Source organism: Acomys minous, assembly GCF_964271855.1.
Source record: "Acomys minous genome assembly, chromosome: 1".
Classification (NCBI taxonomy): Eukaryota; Metazoa; Chordata; class Mammalia; order Rodentia; family Muridae; genus Acomys; species Acomys minous.
Window position 1 is genome coordinate 32,810,263 of NC_140483.1, and position 20,888 is coordinate 32,831,150.

Genomic DNA, 20,888 nt, shown 5'->3' on the forward strand with positions numbered 1-20,888 from the left:
ATTGGACGTCTGTCCCTCAGTCACACACAGGACTGCCTCTGGACCACAGATGGCCTCAGATGGGTGACCTCAGCAGTTCCACAGGAAAACCATGTCATTACCACGGCTTTGCCCTTATGTGGAATGGAACAGTTGCTGTAGTGTAGCCTCGCTGTACAAAACAAAACGCCAAACACTCGCTATTAGGGAGAATTAGGATTGTCTTTTTCAAAAGCATGAACAGCATGGCCTTGGGAGGATCATTTGGGCTGCCAGCCTGGGACTGAGTGGACAAGGAAAATGATGGAGTTTTCCTATGGTTTCAGCTGCTAGTCACCTTCAGGGGAGGGTAGTGGAATCTCTCATCATTTTAATTTACGTCCTTGAAGTTTGATAGGTATTGCCATAAATTTTGGCATAAAAAGTTCTTTTTATGCCTAGAACCAACTTAGAAAGAATTCCCAGTAGTATTGAAATGTGCCAGTATAATGATAAACAGCCTGGATGGCGAAGGACAAAGGCCCTTTGCTGAGTTCCACACTGTAGGTATTCCCACAATGGCCTGGTTTTTATGTGATGTCCCTGAATGTGGACTTGGGAAGGGATAGGCACTGTTGGCTTTGGAAAGCCCACCCAGGCTGCCTTCGACCCGCTACTTCAATGTTCCTTCCTAGAAGAATGGTGAGCCAATATCTCAGCCATAGGAAGGAAGGACCGCCAGGACAGAGGGGGCTCCTGTAGCTACAGCCTCCCCATTCTGTCTCATGCACAGTGTTGAGAGTTCATTGTCCCACTTAGAACATCAAAGCACTTCCTTCATAGCCACACACTTGTAGAGGATTCCTAAACTCTGTTTCTGTTTAGAAAAGAAACAGAGTTTTAGTGTCTTTCCTGAAGACATCAAGGACCAGATCTGCGTTCACTTTCCTTACACTCTTTGCAAATCAGCAGCAGCCAAGGGGACATGTACTTTTACACCTTGTGTGGAAGCTTCTAATCTGAAGATCCGTGTTGGTTAAAATGACCTGAGTACAGCTAACAAACACCTTGGCTCAATTCTTCAGAAGAAAAGACATAAGTGACCATAGATAACGAGAAACCTCAAGGTAGGAAAGCATCAAGATTAAGTATGCCATAAAGAATTTAGGTTCAGCGAGGTGCAGTGGCGTATACCTGTAATCCCAGCACTCGAGAGGCAAGGGCAGGCAGATCTCTGTGAGTTTGAGGCCAGCCAGCCTGGTCTATATAGTGAGGTCCAGGACAGCCACGGCTACACAGAGAACCTCTGTCTCAGGGGGGAAAAAGAATTCAGGTTTTTCCATAGTTCTGTCAAGTCATTACCCTTTATCCTGTTGAGGACCTCCCATAGCTGGAAGATGGCAGCCATGTTTTAGGCAACCATGACAAGACTGATCTAATGACAGAGCTAAAGCCATTAGGAAAAAAAATTAGACCTTATAAAATAAAATAAGACATTTATGCTCCAAAGACTATTATCAAGAATGTAAAAAGATAATTCAATAAATGAGAGAGGATACTTCTAAGTTATTTTTCTATTAAGAGTTTAGAAGCCAGACATGGTAGCACCCAAGGCTTGAAAGGCCAAGTCAAGAATATATTGAGTTCAAAGTCAGCCTGGAGTGTGTAGCAAAACTGTGAAACCAAAAGGCCAAAACAAAACCATAGAATATTTAAAGAACTTTTGTAATTCAACAATGAAAATATAAATAACAATTTAAAAATGCGCAAAGGGGGCTGGAGAGATGGCTCAGAAGTTAAGAGCACTGCCTACTCTTCTAAAGGTCCTGAGTTCAACTCCCAGCAACCGCATGGTGTCTCACAACTATTTATAATGAGATCTGGTGCCCTCTTCTGTCCTGTGGGAGTACATGCAGGCAAAACACTGTATACTTAATAAATAAACAAATCTTTAAAAAAAAATTAAAAAGGGCCAAGGATTTAAAACAACATTTTCCTAAAGAACACACATCAGTGTCTAATAATTACATGAACAATTTCAGTATTATTAATCTTTACACAACGAAAATGAAAACTACAAGATTCCACTTTACATCCAGTGGGGTGTCTATAATAACAGAAGACAGACAACAGCAAGTACTGATAGGTCTTAGAAAAACTAGAATGCTGGCATGTTGTGGATTGAATTGTAAAATGGTACACCTACTTTGGAAGACATAGAATTAGCGTACAGCCAAGTAATCAATTATACTCCAAGGTAAATAACCAAAATAGATGAAAATACATATCCGCACAGAACCTTATACACAAATGTTCACATTTGCATTACCTATAATTGCCCCAAATTGGAACTGGCACAAGCATGCATTAATTAATTAATGGATAAACAAAATGTGCTGATATATAATATAATATATATTATACTTGATATAATACAATAAATAACATAATATTATTGAAACATAAAAGGTTTGAAGCTTGACAGCCCTGCTAAATGGAAGAAGCCAGTCATAAAAGACCATGTACTTCATGATTCCATTGTATGAACCCTCTAGAATAGGCAAATCCACGGAGACAGAACAGACCGGGAGCTGTCACAGGCAACTAGGAAAGGATGAAACAATTGCTAATACGTGTGGGATTTCTCCTGGGGTTCTGAGATGTTCTCAGATTAGCTAATGGTGCAGCCCTGTGAGTGTCCTATGAATGCACAGTTGCTTCAAACTTTATAGCACCCTTTCAAAGATTAATGTAATATTATGTGAACTGTAGCTAAGTGCAAAAACATTTATATGACAATTGCATGGCTTTAGGGGAAGCAAGACAAAAATGTCAATGGGATAATGAACACTTTGTTTTTGTGAAATTTCTAAAACTATTTGGTGATTGTGAAACTTACTCATTTTAATTTGTCCATTCCTGACTCTTTGTCTTATGACTTAACTGTGTCTAGTGATTCGCAACACAACTTAAATGGTACATTTCAGAACCGCAGAGGGAACTTCTGCAGAGATCTGTATCTGGCTTCCAGCCCAGCCCAGCCAGACCAGAGTCTCTGCTTTGCAACCCACAATGTTGCTGTCTGACTTGGTTAAAATCTCCCAGTGAGAGGGCTGGGGAGATAGCTCAGCAGGAAAGTGTTTGTCGTTCAAGTGCTTGTAATCCTAGCATAAGGATGTGGAGAGAGATGGGTCCAGGAAGCTTGCTGGCCAGTGAGCTCTAGTCACAGCGAGAGACTCTGTCTCAAAAAACAAGGCGGTTGGCTCATGAGGAATGAAGACTTGCTTTCTTCCACAGCCATACATACATGGGGCACACACATCCCTTCCTGCCATTCCTTCATGTTGTCAAGACTGAGATAATTAAAGAGTACCCAGAGTGCAGGTAGCCCTGGGCAAATAGAATGGGGATCAGTTAATGTTCTTCTTAGGTCAGATGTTGTAAGATATAATTTATATGTGTTAAGTTCTACTTGCTTGAAGTATTCATTTTAAAAATACTTATTTTCATTCATGTGCATATATGTGTTTTGGGCATCTGCTGTGTGTGTGTGTGTGTGTGTGTGTGTGTGTGTGTCTACAGAGACCAGAGGCCAGAAGAGGGTATAGGATCGCTGAAGCTGGACTTACAGGTGATGGTGAGCCACCCAGTCTCCGTGCAGGGATGGAAACCGCGGTCCTCTGGAAGAGTAGCGAGTTTTCTTGTCCATGGAGTCATCTCTCTAGCCCTTCAGGTATGTGTTTTGGTGAGTCCTGACAGGTGTCTAGTTCTGTGACAACTTCTACGGCGAACACACAGAGCGTTTCCATACCCTTTCTCCAATTTCTGTGTTCCTCTGTAATCATCTCTTCCCCCTATCTATTAGACATGCATTTGAGAATGTTGGGTAATATTAGAAAGCAAGTCTTGGAAATATAGGTAAGAAAACAGAGGGCAAAATTACTATATAAAGAGTTAAAAGAAGCAAAGAATTCCATATAATGCAATCTGAATGTGCCCAGTCTTTACTGAACATGTGCATAGATATGCATATTTTCCCATGCATGTTTTCCATTCATTTGCAGAAAAAACATTAGCGATTATCTCCAATGTTGGGAATTGTAGGAAATATTAATTTTCTTCCTCATAGTTTTCTGCATTACCTATTTAGACTGTAGCAGTAAATTGCTTTTATAATGAAAATAATAATGTTTAGAAAGTAGCAACCTCTGTGCAAGTGACACATAAAGAGCTTCCTAAGGAAAGCTGCTGTTCCCAGTGGGCTTCAGACCCCAGCTGTAAATTCAGCTCTCTGCCCCACATTCCGCAGGCAGCTGTCTTCTAGCAAGTGTTATTGCCAAAAGAGATTAATAAGAAGATATTGACTTCCAGTAAGTTGGATATCAAAAAATATTGACCCAGGAGGAGAAAATATTGGTGGAAAAAGAATCAAGGTCTTTCATGGCCTTGAAAGGAATAATAAACCTTCCATTTTGCTGAATTCCACATTCTGTTCGTTTTTACAGGCAATTGCACATTTCAAGTCAGAAATGGCACGTCCTGGTACGCACTGTCAGAAGCTCGAATTTCAAGTTCACTAGAAAGGAAGCAAGGGAAAAGACAATCTTGCAGGTACAGAAAAAGCATAATTTACAGAATGGGAGCGAGGACGTGTGCCAAGATATCGTGACAATAAAGTCCGTTGAGGTTTGGTTTCAGCTCTGTTAGATTCAGTAGCATCCTACGTAAAGCCATCACAGGAGAGCATGGCAACCATCACAAACAGACCAGCTTCTCCAAGTGACACATGACTGATTTAGTCTCCCTCAAAGCCAGCCACCAGTCTATTGTGTTTCCGGGGATTTCTTAGGACTAACACAATGGGGGGTGACTGTAAGTGGAATGCTTTCTTCCACATTTTTTCGCAAATAAAAGAGGATGATATAATAACATATTGGTTGAGTCATTTGAGCCAGAGACTTTTTTTCCAGGTTGTTCTAGAATGCTAGACAAAGCGATTAGTTGGAGTTGGTTTCATGTTAAAATCATCCCATAGTTGTGTGGTGTTGTAGTAGCAGTTTTCTGTTGTTGTTTGAGACTCACTATGTAGTTCATGTTGGCTTTCATTGTGCAGCCTCCCTACTTCAGATATCCAATTGCTGCGATTACAAGTATGTGTCCCCAAGCCCAGCTCTTGGTATAGATTCTGATGTCATTTTTTGTTGTTGTTGTTGTTGTTGCTACATTGAAAACATCTCTAAAATGTCATAACTTCAAACAATTTTTGATTAACCCACTGTTCTGTGTTTGGCAGTTTGAATTAAGCTGAGCTGGGACTGCCCAGCTTTCTCCAATGTCTGGTGTCTCAGTCAGGGTGGACACTGGGCCCCGCCCCCTCTCTCTCTTTCATGCTCCAGAGGCATGAAATCCTCAGGGAATAACTGAACTTGCAGAGCTATAGGAGGACAAATCTTAGAGTCACAGTATCCACCCTTTAGCTCCGTTCTATTGGGAAAGAGAAGCCAACAGAGCTACTTCTGATCCAGGCAGTGGATAGACAGACTCATTCTGTGTCAGGAGGGTCAGCAGAGAGTCCGCTTTTAGCCTTCATGAACTGAACTTGGAAACAACACAGTAGACCTAAAAGAGCAATAAACTTTGGGGTTTGATTTCCTGTGTCTAAGTTATGGCCTGGTATTAGATGTGACTCCACCTCTGTCTGAAGTCTTACATCAGTCTGTGCTTCTTTGCAGCACATCAGTAAATCCAGTTGCTATTAAGGAATGTGCATGGAGGCACAAACCTTTAATCCAGCAGAGGCAGAGGCAGAGGCAGAGGCAGAGGCAGAGGCAGAGGCAGAGGCAGAGGCAGAGGCAGAGGCAGAGGCAGAGGCAGAGGCAGAGGCAGAGGCAGGTAGATCTTCGTGAGTTCGAGTCCAGGACAGTCAGGGCTGTTACATAGAGAAGCCCTGTCTCAAAACTGCCTCCACCCCCAAAAAGAAAAGAAATAAATGTGCAAGTTTTGTAATTCTTAGAATAGTTACAGCTCTAAGAAAAAAAATCCTGAATTCAGAAAATTCTGATTTAGGGAACCAGCAGTCAGGGGTGGTTCATTTAGCTTGGCAACGCCATCAAAGCCCAGGTCGCCTCCATTTCTTCTCTTCCTCCTCCTCCATCTCTTTCTTTTTTGCTTCCTTCCCTCCCTCTTTTCTCTTCCTTTTTTCTTCTTTCTCTTTCTTTGCTTCTTCTCTTGCTATGCTTCTTTCCTTCTTTTATGCTTCTTTGTTTGCTTGTTTCTTTCTTTCTTGTGTCTCATAAGTAAAGGCTATCCTTCAACTCCTGATTCGCCTTTCTTTATCTCCCAACTGCGGCTGTGATTCCGAGTTCCTTCCATTTTTTTGTTCTGTACCCTTGGCATTTTGTCTTTTCCTAGTATTCTTTCTGGTCGGTTATAAGGTGTTATATACGCCACAGTTTTAGGCATTCTATGCAGAGGGGACAATACTCAGCTCTTCTTTGGGTCGTGTGCGTGTGTGTGTGAAAGTGTGTATGTGTGTGAGTGTGTGTAGGTGTAAATGTATATATGTCTGTGTGTGAGCCAAAATAAATGTCTCAAGAAAAAGGAGAAGGAAGAAATGGAGGAGAAGGAGGAGGAGGAGGAAGAGAGAGAGGAGGAGCAGGGGGAGCAGTTTAGGTAGGAGTGGTAGTTCACATCTCAAATTCCAACACTTGGAAGACTGAGGCAAGAGGGTTGTCATAAGTTCAAGGCTAGCCTAGGCTACATAGTAAATATTCCAGAGCCTTTCTTTTCTTATTTTAAACCTGAGATTCTCTCAGGTCATAGAAAAGGCAAGGGTGTTGGTGAATCTGCTAACAGTGCCTACCCACCACCACGGCTTTGGATCAGTTTGTTTAATATTTGAGAAGTTTGCTTTGTCTTTGGGTATCCTGAGGATCTAATCTGACAAGATGTGATTATAAGAAACTTAATGTCAGTGCATCTTACATCCTTTTGTCGCCTCTTGATCTTTAGGCAGTGCTGACCATGATGTGACCCAATTCCTGTCTTTGCTTTATCCATTCCTCAAAGCAGTTGAAAAGTTTTGGCGTGTGTAGAGAACAACCAAAGTTCGCAGCGATCAAGAAGAAGTCATACAAAATGTAAGTAATCCAATACTAATAGGCATTCTTGTTCTTAAAAATAATTTGACTTGGGTCTTGTTTGTTTGTTTTTGTTTTGTTTGTTTTTCAAGACATGGCTTGTCTGCGTAGCCCTTGCTGTCCTGGAACTTGCTCCATAGACCAGGCTGGCCTCAACCTCAGAGATCTGCCTGCTTCTGCCTCCCATAGTGCTGGGATTAAAGGTGTGTACAATTACTTTCCCGCAAGTAATTTGACTTTTAAGGACTCTCTCTGACTTTATTCTTCCCCAGCTCTAGCCTTGCTGCCTCTACCCATTATAACCTGTTTGCTATTTTGGAGTGAGTTGTTTAAAAAGTAAAACTGCTGGGGGGGGGTTAGGTGGGGAGCTGGAGAGATGGCTCAGAGGTTAAGAGCACTGGTTGCTCTTCCAAAGGTCCTGAGTTCAAGTCCCACAACCATATGGTGGCTCACAGCCATCTATAATGCGATCAGATCTGGTGCCCTCTTCTGGCCTGCAGGAGTACATGTAGTAAAAAAAACACTATATATAATAAACCTTAAAAAAAAAAAAGTAAAACTAGAAGCTGGAGAGTTGGCTCAGAGAGTTGGCTCATTGCTCTTGCAGAGGACTTGGGTTCAATTCCTAGCACCCACATGGTGGTTCACAACCTTCTGTGACTCTAGTTCTGGGGATCCAATGCCTTTTTTGACCTCTATAGACACCAGGCATGTGATGCACATACATACATGCAGACAAAGCACTCATACACATCAAATAAAATAAGTAAATCTAAAAATAAAGCAAGACTTTCACCCTGATTCAGGTGACATTGCAGGGAAAATCGGAAAGGACATCTTGGAGGTGGAGACAGGGCCGGCCTTGAGAACAGGAGTCCAAACGATGCAAAGAGGGAGGATGTCATGCTCACTCTGATGGGGAGGAGGTGGGCAACACTGGTAGTTTGTATTTATTTGCAAATACTGGAGGAAGAGTTTGGCTATGAGGGAAAACCAGAAAGGGCTAACCTGAGAACTTGAGAAACCTAATCCTGTAATAGGAGTTTCTTGAAAAATCTTAGCAGCCAAGTCTAATATGATGGGAGATTTAGTGACCTGGGAAAGCCAACTTTATTCTTCCATTTCCTTTTCTTTTCCCTTTCCTTGCTTTTTTTTTTTTTTTGAGACAGAATTTGATTACAATGTCCAGGTTGACCTTATACTCACAATACTATTGCTTCACCTGAGTTGAATGAGTTAAATGCTGAGTGCTGGCATTACAAGGATAAAGCCCCATGATCAGTCATCTTAAAGGTTGTCCTTGATGACATCATCCCACCCGTGATATATAGACGGAAATGGAGGCATCTTCATCGGCTGCCACCATAGCTGCCAACTGCTTCAGATGGGAATCAGCAATAGTTATCAAAACTTGTGTGTGAAACTATAATAAGTAGGGTATTTAAAGATTTCAAAATGTATAATTACAAAGGGCCAAACATTCTCCTTAGTGGAGCTTGGTACAGATGACCTTAAGCAAGTGATCACGGTAACACCCCAGAAGTGGGGTGGCTTGATATCGGTGGGTACCCTCTGATATGGCATGGTGAGAACTCCTAACATACTGCCCAGTGCACAACCAAACTCTGGTCATGAGGAAACATTAGCTAAAAGTAAACTGAACATGTTCTGCAGAGTGATGTGTCTCCACTCACCACAGCTTTCAAGGCTGCAGTAGATAAAGGCAGAAGATCCACTCTAGGTTGCAATCGGATGAAGGCCATGAATTACCCTAGATTAGGTCTTGGGACAGGAAGAAAAACTTTTTTTTTAATTATAAAAGATATTAGAGAGACAATTTGATCTGGTTTGAATGTGATGTATAAGCCAGGTAATCAACAGTGTTGTGTCACTGTCACTTCCTGGCCTCTGTCATCACGAGGAAGTTATGAAGGAGAGTATTTCTGCTTGGGAAAATACTATGCACTGAAGTAATTTACAATAAAGAAGCTAAAAAGGCAAAGCCTACTCATAACTTAGTCTCAAAAGTTTGAGAAGAATGTGGATAGATGGGAATTCTTTATAATGTTTCTGCCCAGTCCACTTTATAATGTTTTCTCTAAGTCAGAAATGACTGTAAGCTAAAGTTTCATATGTGCAAGCGGTGACTGGGCATGCCCCTCTGCTGTTATACTTTCTCCTGTTGCCTTGGCTGAGCCATGGACCTGGACAGCCCTGTGATGGAGACACCACCCTCCCTATCTAAACTGCCTTTTTGTGTTGCTGTAGGAGAGAGGAATTCTTCTCTGTCTTGTTAAGTTGCTGCAATGGCGAGTAGCAAAGAGCTTCTCTCACTGATTCAGTTATAGCCACCGAAGGCGTAGAAAGCAGAGTAATACAGAGTGGCCAAAGATCACTCAGATGGGGAGAACTAGTGAAAGGAAATTAAGGACTGCGACCTCCTAAGGGGCATCTGGCAGCAAGAGGGCCTCCTGAAGGTGGCTTACAAAGTTAAAGAGCAGAAAAGAAGATCCTAGGAGGACGAAAGCTATTTGGGGGTGGGGAGCTTCCTGGCCATTTGTGATTCCACCACACTGTAAATGTCTGCTCCTAATTCCTGGGCCAGACAGCTGAACTGTTTGTGGTCATAACTGAAGGAATGAAGGGAACGTATGGACTGAGATGGAGATTATCTTTAGTGCGATATACAGGGACCGAAGAACTCACGTAATCGTACAAATGTAACTCCATCTTGTGACTAGGCCAGAGTTTCTGTCTTTCAGAGTTTTGTAAACAAATTCCTGAAAAAGCCATAGCCCTTGGGCAACCAGTGAGGGAAAGCCAGGACACCTGCCTGAGGAAGATAAGATTGCTTAGCCACCAGTTTGAAGAGCCCTTAACTCCTGACCAGAGTCATGTAGCCTCAAGAATATCTATCAGTTTGGGCCTGTTTGAGTCAGTTCAGAGAGTCCCTAGGCCCGGACCAGAACCCTAACCAATCCCAGATGCACTCCTACCCTTGCTCCTGATCTGTGCTAATAGAAGTAATGATTACCTAACCTGCCTTGGAACATCCCTTGATCACCTATGAAAGAGTCTGCATGCTCACCTTGAGGTCTTTCGCCATCTTGCTTTGCATAGGTGAGGACCCCAGTACGCTGGATCTCTGCAGAATAAAGGCTCTTTGCTTTGACTTCGGACTCCTGGTGGTTTTGAGGGGGGGGGGGTCCTTGCCATCTGGGCACAACAGAACCAAAGTGGATAATAATCATAGTAACAACAGCAGCGATGCAGGGTCCTCGTCCTGTCCTTTGGACTATTGTATAATCTTTATGTGTTTCAATTTGTTTGGTCTGCACAATACATGTAATGCTCCTATTTCAGAGAGAAGGAAAATTAGGTATGATGAGGTTAAGCCGAAGGTCACCTGCCAGTTACAGACACAAGCTTCAGGCACGAGCACTCTGCCTCTTGGCTCATCTCTAAGCTAAAACCAAGGGGAATCCTGAGTGACCCCTTTAGACCTAACCCACTCTACTCATTTTTAGCTCCTAGCTTTAGTGACCAATTTTAGAGGTCATATAGCTAAGGGCATATTATTATTAGTGTCCAGCAGCTTTGCTGTAGACGACCTCTGCTATGTGGGTCACAAGGGAAAACTTGCCTAAGTTGTTTTTTCTTTTAGAATTTGGAGGTCACTTTTGCTATCCTAAATCAGGAGAAACTACAGAGCCCTCCACCTGGGCCTGTGCAAAATGTAAGACTCTTTGACGTCCGGTTTTTGATCCTCCTAACACCGTCATCTTTTGAATACGCATCCTGTGACGAGCACTGATGTCTGGCTGTGCATATGCTGACCCTGATGATCTCACCTTTCCTAACCTCTAACCACCTTCCTCCATGCCTCCTGACTAGCCTGCTTCTTATCCTCTAAACGTCATCAGTGAATCCTATTTTCAGGGACGTAGGTTTGAGGCTTCCTTTCTCATCATCACCCTTAATTGCTGTGCTAGTTATTTTCTCATTGCTATGACAAAATGCCCGACAAACGAAACTTGAGAGAGGACGAGTTTAATTTTGCTCACGGTTTATGTAAAGTCCGTCATGTCAAGAGAGGCATGGCTACGGGGATATATGGAGGCCGGTCATGTGCAATCTGTGATCCAGAAACAGAGAAAGACAAATGCTCCTGTTGCTCTCCTTTTTCATTCATCCCGGGACCCAAGCCCATGGGATGATGCCACTCACATTGAGGCCACCTTAACTGAGCAGGTACACCTCTCTGGAAACCTCAGAGATACACTCAGAAGTCTGTCTCCAAGGTGATTCTAAATCCCACCTGGACCAAGCACCACAGTTACCACAGTTGTCTCATGCATAAGCCCTTTCTCTTCCAAAACCCCCATTGTTTCAGTACAGAGCCCGAGGAGCAGAATGGGCCTGGTTCAATAGCAAAACCAAAGACAATTCTTTTATTATTATTATTATTATTATTATCATCATCATCATCATCATCATCATCATCATCATCATCAAAGAGTTACTTATTTTATGTGCGTCTGTGTTTTGCCTGTGTGTATATCTGTGTGATGGTGCTGGATCCCTGGAAAAGGAATTACAGACATTTGTGAGCTGCCATGTGGTTGCTGGGAATTGAACCTGGGTCCGTTAGGAAAAACAGCCAGTGCTCTTAATCACCAAGCCATCTCCCTAGCTCCAGGGAAGACAACTCTTTACTCCCTCTTTTATTCTGTTTTCACCTTTCCCTCCAGCAATCTCTGACAGCGGCACTCTCTTTTCCAGGTTAGAGTTCCCATGTGGCCAGCGTGTGGCAGGCACCTGGGAAGATGTGTGGCAGAGTGTGCCCCAGAGCCCCCAGGTCTGCTCTTCTGTCCCTAGGCCTCTTCAGAGCCCTGCCTCTCACAGGTGTGAGGTGATGGAGAAGGAAGGGGAGGAGGGTCAAAACAGGGTATACCCCTTAAAGTCTCTGCTCTGACTTCTATCTACGCAGAAGGATTTTTCTTACTTTAAGAGTAGAAGGCAATAAGTTCCAGAATGTCTTAAACATGGAAAAGAGACTTAATAAATATACTTTCAAAGCCGAGACTCAGCTGCTGGCCAGGAGACACACACACTTTCTAATACCCTTGTTCTGCATCCTCTTAAATGGAAACAGCCCCTGGTATTTTTAGCTGCTGTGTAATCAAAGTAGGAAGGAAAGGGGAATGTATATTTTTCCCCTCTCCTAGTTAGAATAAGAAGAATGAATTGCTCAATCCTTAACAGAGTCCTGGAAGGGAGGAGAATCCCTGAGTCCCATTGATTGGCTCCTCCTCTGTCCTAGCCATGATTTAAACCCAGGGAGGGAAGAAGAGAGAGAAGAAATCGAGGGACAGAGCAGCATTGAGGTCTACAGTACCAGGACCAGTACACAGGAGGCAGGAGGCTTGGAAGTGGTGCCTGGCAGCCTCCCAGGTAAGAATGCCAGCTACTGAGACTCTCTCAATGCTTGGGAGGGGGATGGCCAATGTGAGGATGACCGTAGGCTGAAGTGCATTGCTGGAAGTCCTGGCAAGGGTGTATAGATTAAGTTCAACCTATCTCTCAGGACCTGTGAACCATGTCCTCAGTTGGTCTTGGCCTCTGCCCTCCCCATGCCAGAGGGCACCATCCTTACCTGCCAAGTGTAGAGGGCAAGGCATCAGATTCTACATGGAACAGTGTTTTCCTTAGGTCTATTCGTGTTTCTTCTTACAAGACCTCTTCTCTCTGTGTCATTTCTTATGTGCTTAGCTCGTTGCTCTCTTCAAACAGAGCTCTCATTTCAGCCCTGATTTGGAAACTATATATAACTTTTCTGCCTTTGAGATTTCTGTGTGAACCAATGAATGTGATGCTTGCAAACTCACTCAGAGGGGCTCATTTAGTTGTACGTGTTTTAACCATTATTTGTGAGAGGAGAACTTCTTTCTCCCCAACTTCTCCGAGTTACCCTCACAGTGCCTCAAAGTAGGCATTTTGAATCACTTCAACAGTGATCTGGCAGACTGAGTTTCAAAGGTCTGACTTTTTATTTATAATTTTTGTGGGTAGGAGAGGATTGGGCAAAGGAGCGAGGAGGACTGAATGAGAGACAGGATTCCCTCCTAGGGACCAGATTAGCTTCTATGAGCATCAACAGAATATTAACCGCAGCCTAAAAATAAGCCATTGTCTATATCTGGACACAGGTAAGCCCTGACTCTGCCTCTATTGCAGCCCTGGAGGGAAGGCGACAGTGTCAGGAGAAGAGACTCAGGCGGAAGTAGAGAGTATCAATACCAGTGTCATTTCCCCCAGCCACAAAGGGGAAGTAGCACCTGACTTCCTTTCGTGCTATTTAAAATTCTTTTAATGTCTCCAAGTGTGTTGGTTCCCAAAGCAAGGAAACTAGGGCAGATGATTTCCAGCCCATCTTGTGGCTTCTGGCTTCTATTCCAGTGCTGGGCCGTGGTTTGACACACAGGGTAGACCAGCTCTTTTCTGAGATGGCGCCTGAGGCAATCTTGCCCAGGCCCATGGAAACTCTGCCCCTTCGTCACTCATTCCGGAACCCTGGCTCCCACAGGATCTGGCTGCAGACATGAGATCACGGTCTAGGTTGTGTTGGAGCATTTATAACCACCAGTTTGTGAGCTGAGGGTGCTGCATATCAAGGCTGGATCCTGACGGTCAGCAGCTTGGTCTGGTCCTACCACAGAGGACTCAAGCAGATGCCGACCAGATGCTATCAAAATATGTGCATAGCCAGTGTGGGTGGAAGAGTGTACATTGTTGGACATTAGCAGTGCATCTTCAGCTTGATAGAAGGTTGGGACTTCAAAGTTCTTTCAACGTGTGGAAAACCACATTAAACTAAAGAAAGAAATCGTAACTTTCCATTATGGGTCTCTCCTCATTAGCATTCACCTGGAGAGGATGCCCACCACGGCCATGGGGAATAGGGCTGATTGTAGAACAGCAACACCTCATCATTCCAGGGACTGTGTTTTTAAAAGAAGGTTCCCAAATTTAGATCCCATGTCTATCTTATCTTCTCATTGTGGATGGGCCTGGTCCACGGAGGCTAACGGAAAGCCTTTCTGTGAGAAATTAATTCATTCTCACAGGGATAAATGATTGTCTTTGCCTATTGTTCACAGACAGCTTTTAAAGCTCTTAGCATAGAAACTGGTGTATAAGGAGTGTTTAGAAAATGGTAGCGACGATTATCATCATTCATTGGACCCTTTGCAAAAGGCAGATTAAGATTTAGTTGATAAAAGAAAATGAACCTGTCAGAACTTCTGAAAAAGCAGTTGAGCCCCAGGGCTAAGCTGGTGTATTACCCATTGTCTTTTCTGTCCCGGATGGGTAGGCAGCACATATAGACACAGGGTTGTTGCATAATGTGTGAGAGCTCTTCTTACAGACACTTCCTGGGGGCTCCTTAGATGGACCCAGTGAGCTAGGAGCACAGGAGCACGCAACCTGGAATGCAATCTTGTATAAAGAAAGCTATGTCTTCATTCTCTACCTGTCTCTCATCCTGTATGGAATGCCTGTTCAGAGAGTTCAGAGTCACAAATAAAAATATTTGCGTGAATTTGGCTAAAATGGAGGCTGGTCTAGCAGGAACAGTGCTGCCGTGTATACTAGATTCTCTTGCAAACTGAAGACTGGGAAATGGGGACATTGGTTTTCTGAGGTCTCACGGGTCATACCAAAGTAAGTTGCTCAGCTCCCTGAGAACCTGATTTCCTAGGCACAAGACTAAGAACTACTCGGGTCGTGAGCCTAGCCTTCAACGGCTGAGCCATCTCTCCAGCTGGGCGTGGTGGCGCACGCCTTTAATCCCAGTCCTCGGGAGGCAGAGGTAGGTGGATTGCTGTGAGTTCGAGGCCAGCCTGGTCTACAGAGTGAGTCTAGGACAGCCAAAGCTACACAGAGAAACCTTGTCTCGAAAAACCAAAACCAAAACCAAAACAAAACTCCTCGGGTCCTAGTCTGTAGACCACTGGCAAACTACGCTCAAGAATGAGTGAGAGGAAGGATTGAGGGGGGTCTGAACTGTGAACCCCACAAAAAGACCTACAGAGTCAGCTAACCCGGGTCCATGGGTACTCACAGAAATTAAACCACCAACCAAACAGCATATATGGGTGGGCCTAGGCCCCCTATACATAGGTAGCCGATGTGTAGCTTGTTCTGCATGTGGGTCCCCTAACCAGTGGAGCAGAGGCCCTCTCTGACTCTGTTGCTTACCTTTGGATCCCTTTCCCATAGCTGGGTGTCTTCTCTGGCCTCAGTGGGAGAGGATGTGCTTAGTCCTGCTGTGACTTGATATGGCGTGGTGGCTTGGTACCCATAGGGAGTCTCCCCTTCTCTGTGGAGAAGGGAAGGGGGTGGCATGTGGGACTGAAAGGAGGGAAGAGGCTGTGATCAGGATGTGAAGTGATTGAATAAATTAATACAAAAAAGAGTGAAGGAATAAGTGAAGTTTGCCAATGACATTTGTGGCATCAGGACATCCTTAGTCACCCACGCCTTCATTTTTCTTCATAGTTCAATGAGGCCTACCCTATTATTTGGGGAGAGAATATCTTCTTAGTGACTCTACTGGAAATCCACCGTAATACAGCTTCTCTGAGGCCTAATGCAATGTCCTCATTTGCTTGTGGTTAACCGTTAGGCAGGATGAGGTCATGAAGAAGCAGAGAACGCCCTGAGTTTAAGTACAAAACTCTTTGCCAGTGGCTAGAGGCTGGCAATGCTTGTTTGATGTAAGTAGTATTCTTTTTCCTAACTTGGTGTGTGTGTCTTTCTTCGGAGAGAATGAGGTGACACAGAGGCTGTTTAGTGCTAATGAGAACACGTTGGGAACTGAGAGGCCTTTCACTCTTGCTAAGGCTTGGTTGACATGCGGCCTGGGGGGGGGGTAGAGGTCTTGGTACTCTCTGCTGCTTCATACCTTCTTGTGGGAAGTGGTGGGACGAATGTTCCCTATGAGGGAAACACAATTCATCTTTCTAAGCATCAGCGTGTACTGGTCACAGGCCAAGCAGGTCCAGGCTGCCGTTACTGATTTATTGGTGTTTTGTTGAATACCTGGTGTGCTTTGGCTTTCTTTTCCTTTCAGAGCCTCTCTCCTGAAGGAAATATGGCAGGAAAGGATATTTGGTGTTTTTCTTTCCACATCTACAGTATATATTGCAGAAAGATGAAGAACACAGCCATGAGGAGTGGGTAGCCCTGGTGTGTGATCCCATCTCTGCTGCTTAAACTAGTTGAATGTCCTGACCAAATTATTTAACATTTTGAATGCTTATGACACAAAATATTGTTGAATGACTGTCATCATTTTGAGGATTAATTAAAGCTAATGTTTTTTTAATTGATTGGTCCAGTACCTGCCATTTAATAAACACAAACACAAATCCATTGTCCCTTATTATCTAACTTGCAAGATATTTGGCCAAAGCTGTGCTTTGTGGCTAGAAAAATAGGAGAGATCTGTGTTGTTCTGTCCTCTGCCATCCATGAGCTTACAGGCATTCTGGGCTGGGAGCAGACTTGCAAATTGGGACATGGTCCATTTTGACTAGAATTTGAAGGCACAGGAGTAGCTGCAGCTAGCTACCAAGAAGAAAAAGCATGCAAACATAGACCCCATGATGTTAGTGTGTCTCAAGGCAGATCCAGTGGACCAACCATCTAGGTCAAGCTGAGCAGCAAATCCCTTGGAAAGCCTTTCTCTTAGTCTCATAGGGTCCACAGTGGCAGCATTTACTGCTGTCACTGTCTCTTACCTTCCCGCACCTCTCAATGCCCCTCCTGCACTGATGCCTAGTTTCAGTCAGATGGTAGTTCCTCAGGGGACCGCTGGCTTCCATGGTTTCCTGTATGTAAATGCCCTTTGCCTCATGAATTCCTCCAGCATATTCCCTGCTTTCCATCAGGAACTACCTCACTCACAAAGAACCATCTTTATTCAGAAATGTGTCATCTGTTGTTTTTCTCCATGAAATTTGGTGTCCCCCTGCCCTCCACCCCCGACTGAGAGCCGCCTGTGGTGTGCTGTGCATATTAACTCAGAGGATGAAGTCACCAGCTTCCCTGTTCCGTTCAGCAAGAAAGGCTTCCCTCCTGCCACGTGCTGGAGCCAGAGCCACCAGCTTCCCTTCTTGCTCACACTTCACATGGCTACAGTGAGGATTTCCCCCTGCTCATCTTCTTTCGAGCAATCACTCTGCCCAGGAAAATCTGAGCTCAACATGTGCAATCAGAGAGGCTGTGATTAGCAAGGACATCTTGTTACAATTCAGGACAGGCGACACAGAGGGCTCCTGCGAGAGCTTCTGGGGTTTCTCATATTTCAGGCTTCAAAAACAAACAATGTGAGACAGGGTTTTGGATCGCCTTGCTGTGGTTTATGGCAGGGGTTCCTTTTTTTTTTTTTTTTTTTTTTTTTGGTTAGGAACTTCCTTGTGGGATGGGACTGGGGGGGAACATCTGCATTCCATTTAGGGCTCAGGAGGAGTGAGCTTTAGGCAGGAGGGTGGCGTTGGATTGTAGGAGTGGGCAGAGTGGTTGACCTTGTTGGCTCTAGTGCTGCACAAATGGGATTGGGGTAGCATGGATCACGTCCTGCTATCCCCACAGTAGGTGCCCGAGTGAGTACAGGAGCATGCAGAAGTGAAGGCTCCATTGCTCACCTGGCTCTAACTATGCGGCCTTGGGCTTAGTAGTCATGTAGTCATCAATAAGTTGTTATGTTATGGCCACAGCTTCTCAGCTTCTGGCTTTAGAGTTAAGCGAACAATTTTTTCGGTTGCTTTTATCACTGGGATAAACTTTTGAACAAATCTCGACTCCATATTTCTATTTCACACCTACCCTCCAACTCATTTTGCTGGCTCTCTCAAGTCCGCCTTCTCACAGAGGTCTCACGCAGATCCCCAAGCTTTCCTTCTGGCTTTGGTATTAAGCCACTTTCATGAACTCACATCCGTCTTCTTGCCAGAGCCTTCTCTGTCTACTCTAGTGCACACCTTTTCTTCCGTCCTAGCTCAGGTTGCTAGTATCCACATAGTGTGAATGTACGTGACGCTCGTGCCTGTACATGGCTGTTGTTCTTTCTCTTCTCTCGACTTGTACAACTGTTCTGGGTTGCCCAAGTTGCTTCCTGCAGTATGGTGTGATACGGGGAAAGGACACCTTTATTTAGTTAGGGCTACTGTAGTTTTCTCCAGTTATTGAGATGATAAATGTCTACAGTACTGGACCAATGCCCCTTTGGGGGAACTCTGAATTCTTGCAGGCACCTCCTACTAGGGCAGAGAACCCCTGATGAGCCTTGGGCCACATCTCAGCTGCAGCCCCAGTTGGGAGCTTTCATGAGCCTTGCTCTATGACGTCAGCCTGACTTCACCAATCTCCAGGGTAGAGTTTTTGTGGAGCTCTACCCCTCTACCAAGGGCCTGTCACTAAATTGCTCTTGGCTAGTTGAGTACCCATCTTTTGGCCAGCTGGCCCTTTCCATCCATCCTGGCCTCCCCAAGCCTCCAAACTTTTGGTAGATGCATAGATGCTTGGCACCCATTTATTAATGAAACCCTGACCTTTCCATTTCATCTGGAGAATGTTCCAGTGCCTGAAATGTAGAAAGAGCTTGGAAGCCCGGAGCCATTTTCACTGTCTTTAATAACACATGCCTCAAAAGATGGGCAGAGCCAAGGACTGAGTAGCACAAATGAGTCATATGAGGACCCCTCTCTTGCAAAATAGCTAAATGAATATGATATCCCCAACACACAAAATAGCTAAGCTTTAAGGATATGCAGGTGCTTATTACCCTGATTTGGTCATTACACACTGTACACATGCATTGAAAAACCACACTGTGTCCCACAAAGAAGTACACATATGACAACAAGAGGGAACCAGCTTGGTGCCATTCTCTGTGGTGCCACAGCCCTTCAACACAACAAACAGTCCATCTGCTCAGATGAAGGCATTGCATAGGGGCAAAGGTATGTGCACCAGCACTGCATAGGGATGGAGGCATTAGCAGACTACAGCTGCAGGGGTGAGAGAGGGGAACGGAGGGAATAGAATTAGAAATCCTTATTCTCTGGGGGTTCATATGCTGGAGCGGAGCAATCTTCGCACTTCCTAGCTGTGGTACCCAGGACAACTTGCTCCGTGTCTCCAGCATCTACCTCCTTGTCAATGAACCTGAGAGTCAGATCGCTCAGGTTTAAAGCATCCTTCTGGCCTGGAGGTATATGTAACTTAGTTTGAGAAACGCACATGGTAAGCAAGAGACCCTCCCCATAGTATCCAGAGAAAAACCACAGGACTCTTAGCCTTGTGCCTGCCTGCAAACGTGCTTCAGCCTCCCTGTTTGTAAATAGAGGTTACAAAAAAAAAAAAAAAAAAAAAAAAAAGTCGGTGTAGTTCAGCATGAGAGTGCTTGCCCCGGCATGTGCAAAGTCAAGTTCAATTCTAAGACAAGTGAAAATGTTAATGGGGTTAACAATAGGGCTGTTGTGATGGCTGAAGGAGTTAGGGGCATGAATACTCAGAGTAGTTCCTGTCACATAGCAAGCGTGCTATGTGCAGCTATTTCTGCTGATCAGAGAAGTGGTTGGTGCTCAGGCTGCTCTAAAAACCAGGGATCAGGGAGATGAAGGAGAGGCCGGCTTAGCTGAAGGCAAAGAGAAGCCTTTCCTGGTACCGTGAGCAGTGTGTGGACTCTTAGAATCTGTTAAAACGGGCAGTTTCCTCTCAGCCAGCCCTCATGGCTTTCCTTGTGTTCTTCTTCTGCATCTAGGCCCCCTGGAGTGTCTGACCCCCCTTTCTCCAAGCATGGGTCTCTGGGGGATATTCGCCTTCCCTCTTGGGCTCCTGCTTGCTTCCTCGCTCCTAGTGGCTTCAGCCCCAGCCACTCTAGAATCTCCTGGCTGCAGCAGCAAAGAGCAACAGGTCACTGTAAGCCACACCTACAAGATTGACGTGCCCAAGTCCGCTCTGGTTCAAGTAGAGACTGACCCCCAGTCGCTCAGTGATGACGGGACGTCACTGTTGGCCGCCGGGGAAGCTGGGGAAGAGCAGAACATCATCTTCAGGCACAACATCCGTCTTCAGACGCCGCAGAGGGACTGTGACTTGGCGGACACTGTGCAGGACCTGCTGGCGCGGGTGAAGAAGCTGGAGGAAGAGATGGCAGAGATGAAGGAGCAGTGTAGCACCAACCGCTGCTGCCAGGGAGCCACCCTGGGTAAGGTTACTCCCAGCCATTCACTCCACAAACAGTGAGTGTCTGCTCTGCGCCAGCGGCTCTGCTAGCCTCACAGGTGCCCTGAGGTCTTGGTGCAGGCCCCTTTCACACTGGGCTTTTCTTAGGCTGAGGCCGTACCCCTCCTGTTTATTCACTAATTCAGCTCTGGGGGCATCTGGAAGCCCAGGCAAGGAGGGGCTCAGCAAATCGTCCTCCTGGGCTAATGACACCAGACAGGAATCAGGTCTGTTTAAGGGGGAAGTATAGAACAGAGAGAAAGGAAGGCATATGTGATGTTGAGAAAATTCTTGAAGTTTCTTCAACGGTTCGACGAGGCTGGTTTTATCAGCTAGCACAGTTCTGAGAACTAGTGAAATGTGTGAATTAGAGGCCTGGTCTATAGTAAGTATTCAAAAAACTGTAAATGCTTTATTAGTAATAAAGTGCAAAGAATGATATTTTCACAGCGCCGTAGTTTAAGAGCCTAGCTGCTCAAGTGACAGTGAGTGGTG

The 20,888-nt window shown here is 44.8% G+C and overlaps 1 protein-coding gene across 2 annotated transcripts in view; it reads left to right on the forward strand.

The window, feature by feature from the left end:
- The first annotated feature begins 12,430 nt into the window (after positions 1–12,430).
- Positions 12,431–20,888, forward strand: part of TNN (tenascin N) — a 69,586-nt gene continuing 61,128 nt past the window's right edge. For both annotated transcript variants that reach the window (XM_084800088.1, XM_084800089.1), the window contains exons 1-2: positions 12,431–12,551; positions 19,930–20,376. In XM_084800088.1, coding sequence (XP_084656214.1) covers positions 19,965–20,376 — 412 coding nt within the window. In that variant the 5' untranslated portion in view covers positions 12,431–12,551; positions 19,930–19,964. The remainder of the gene's footprint in view (positions 12,552–19,929; positions 20,377–20,888) is intronic.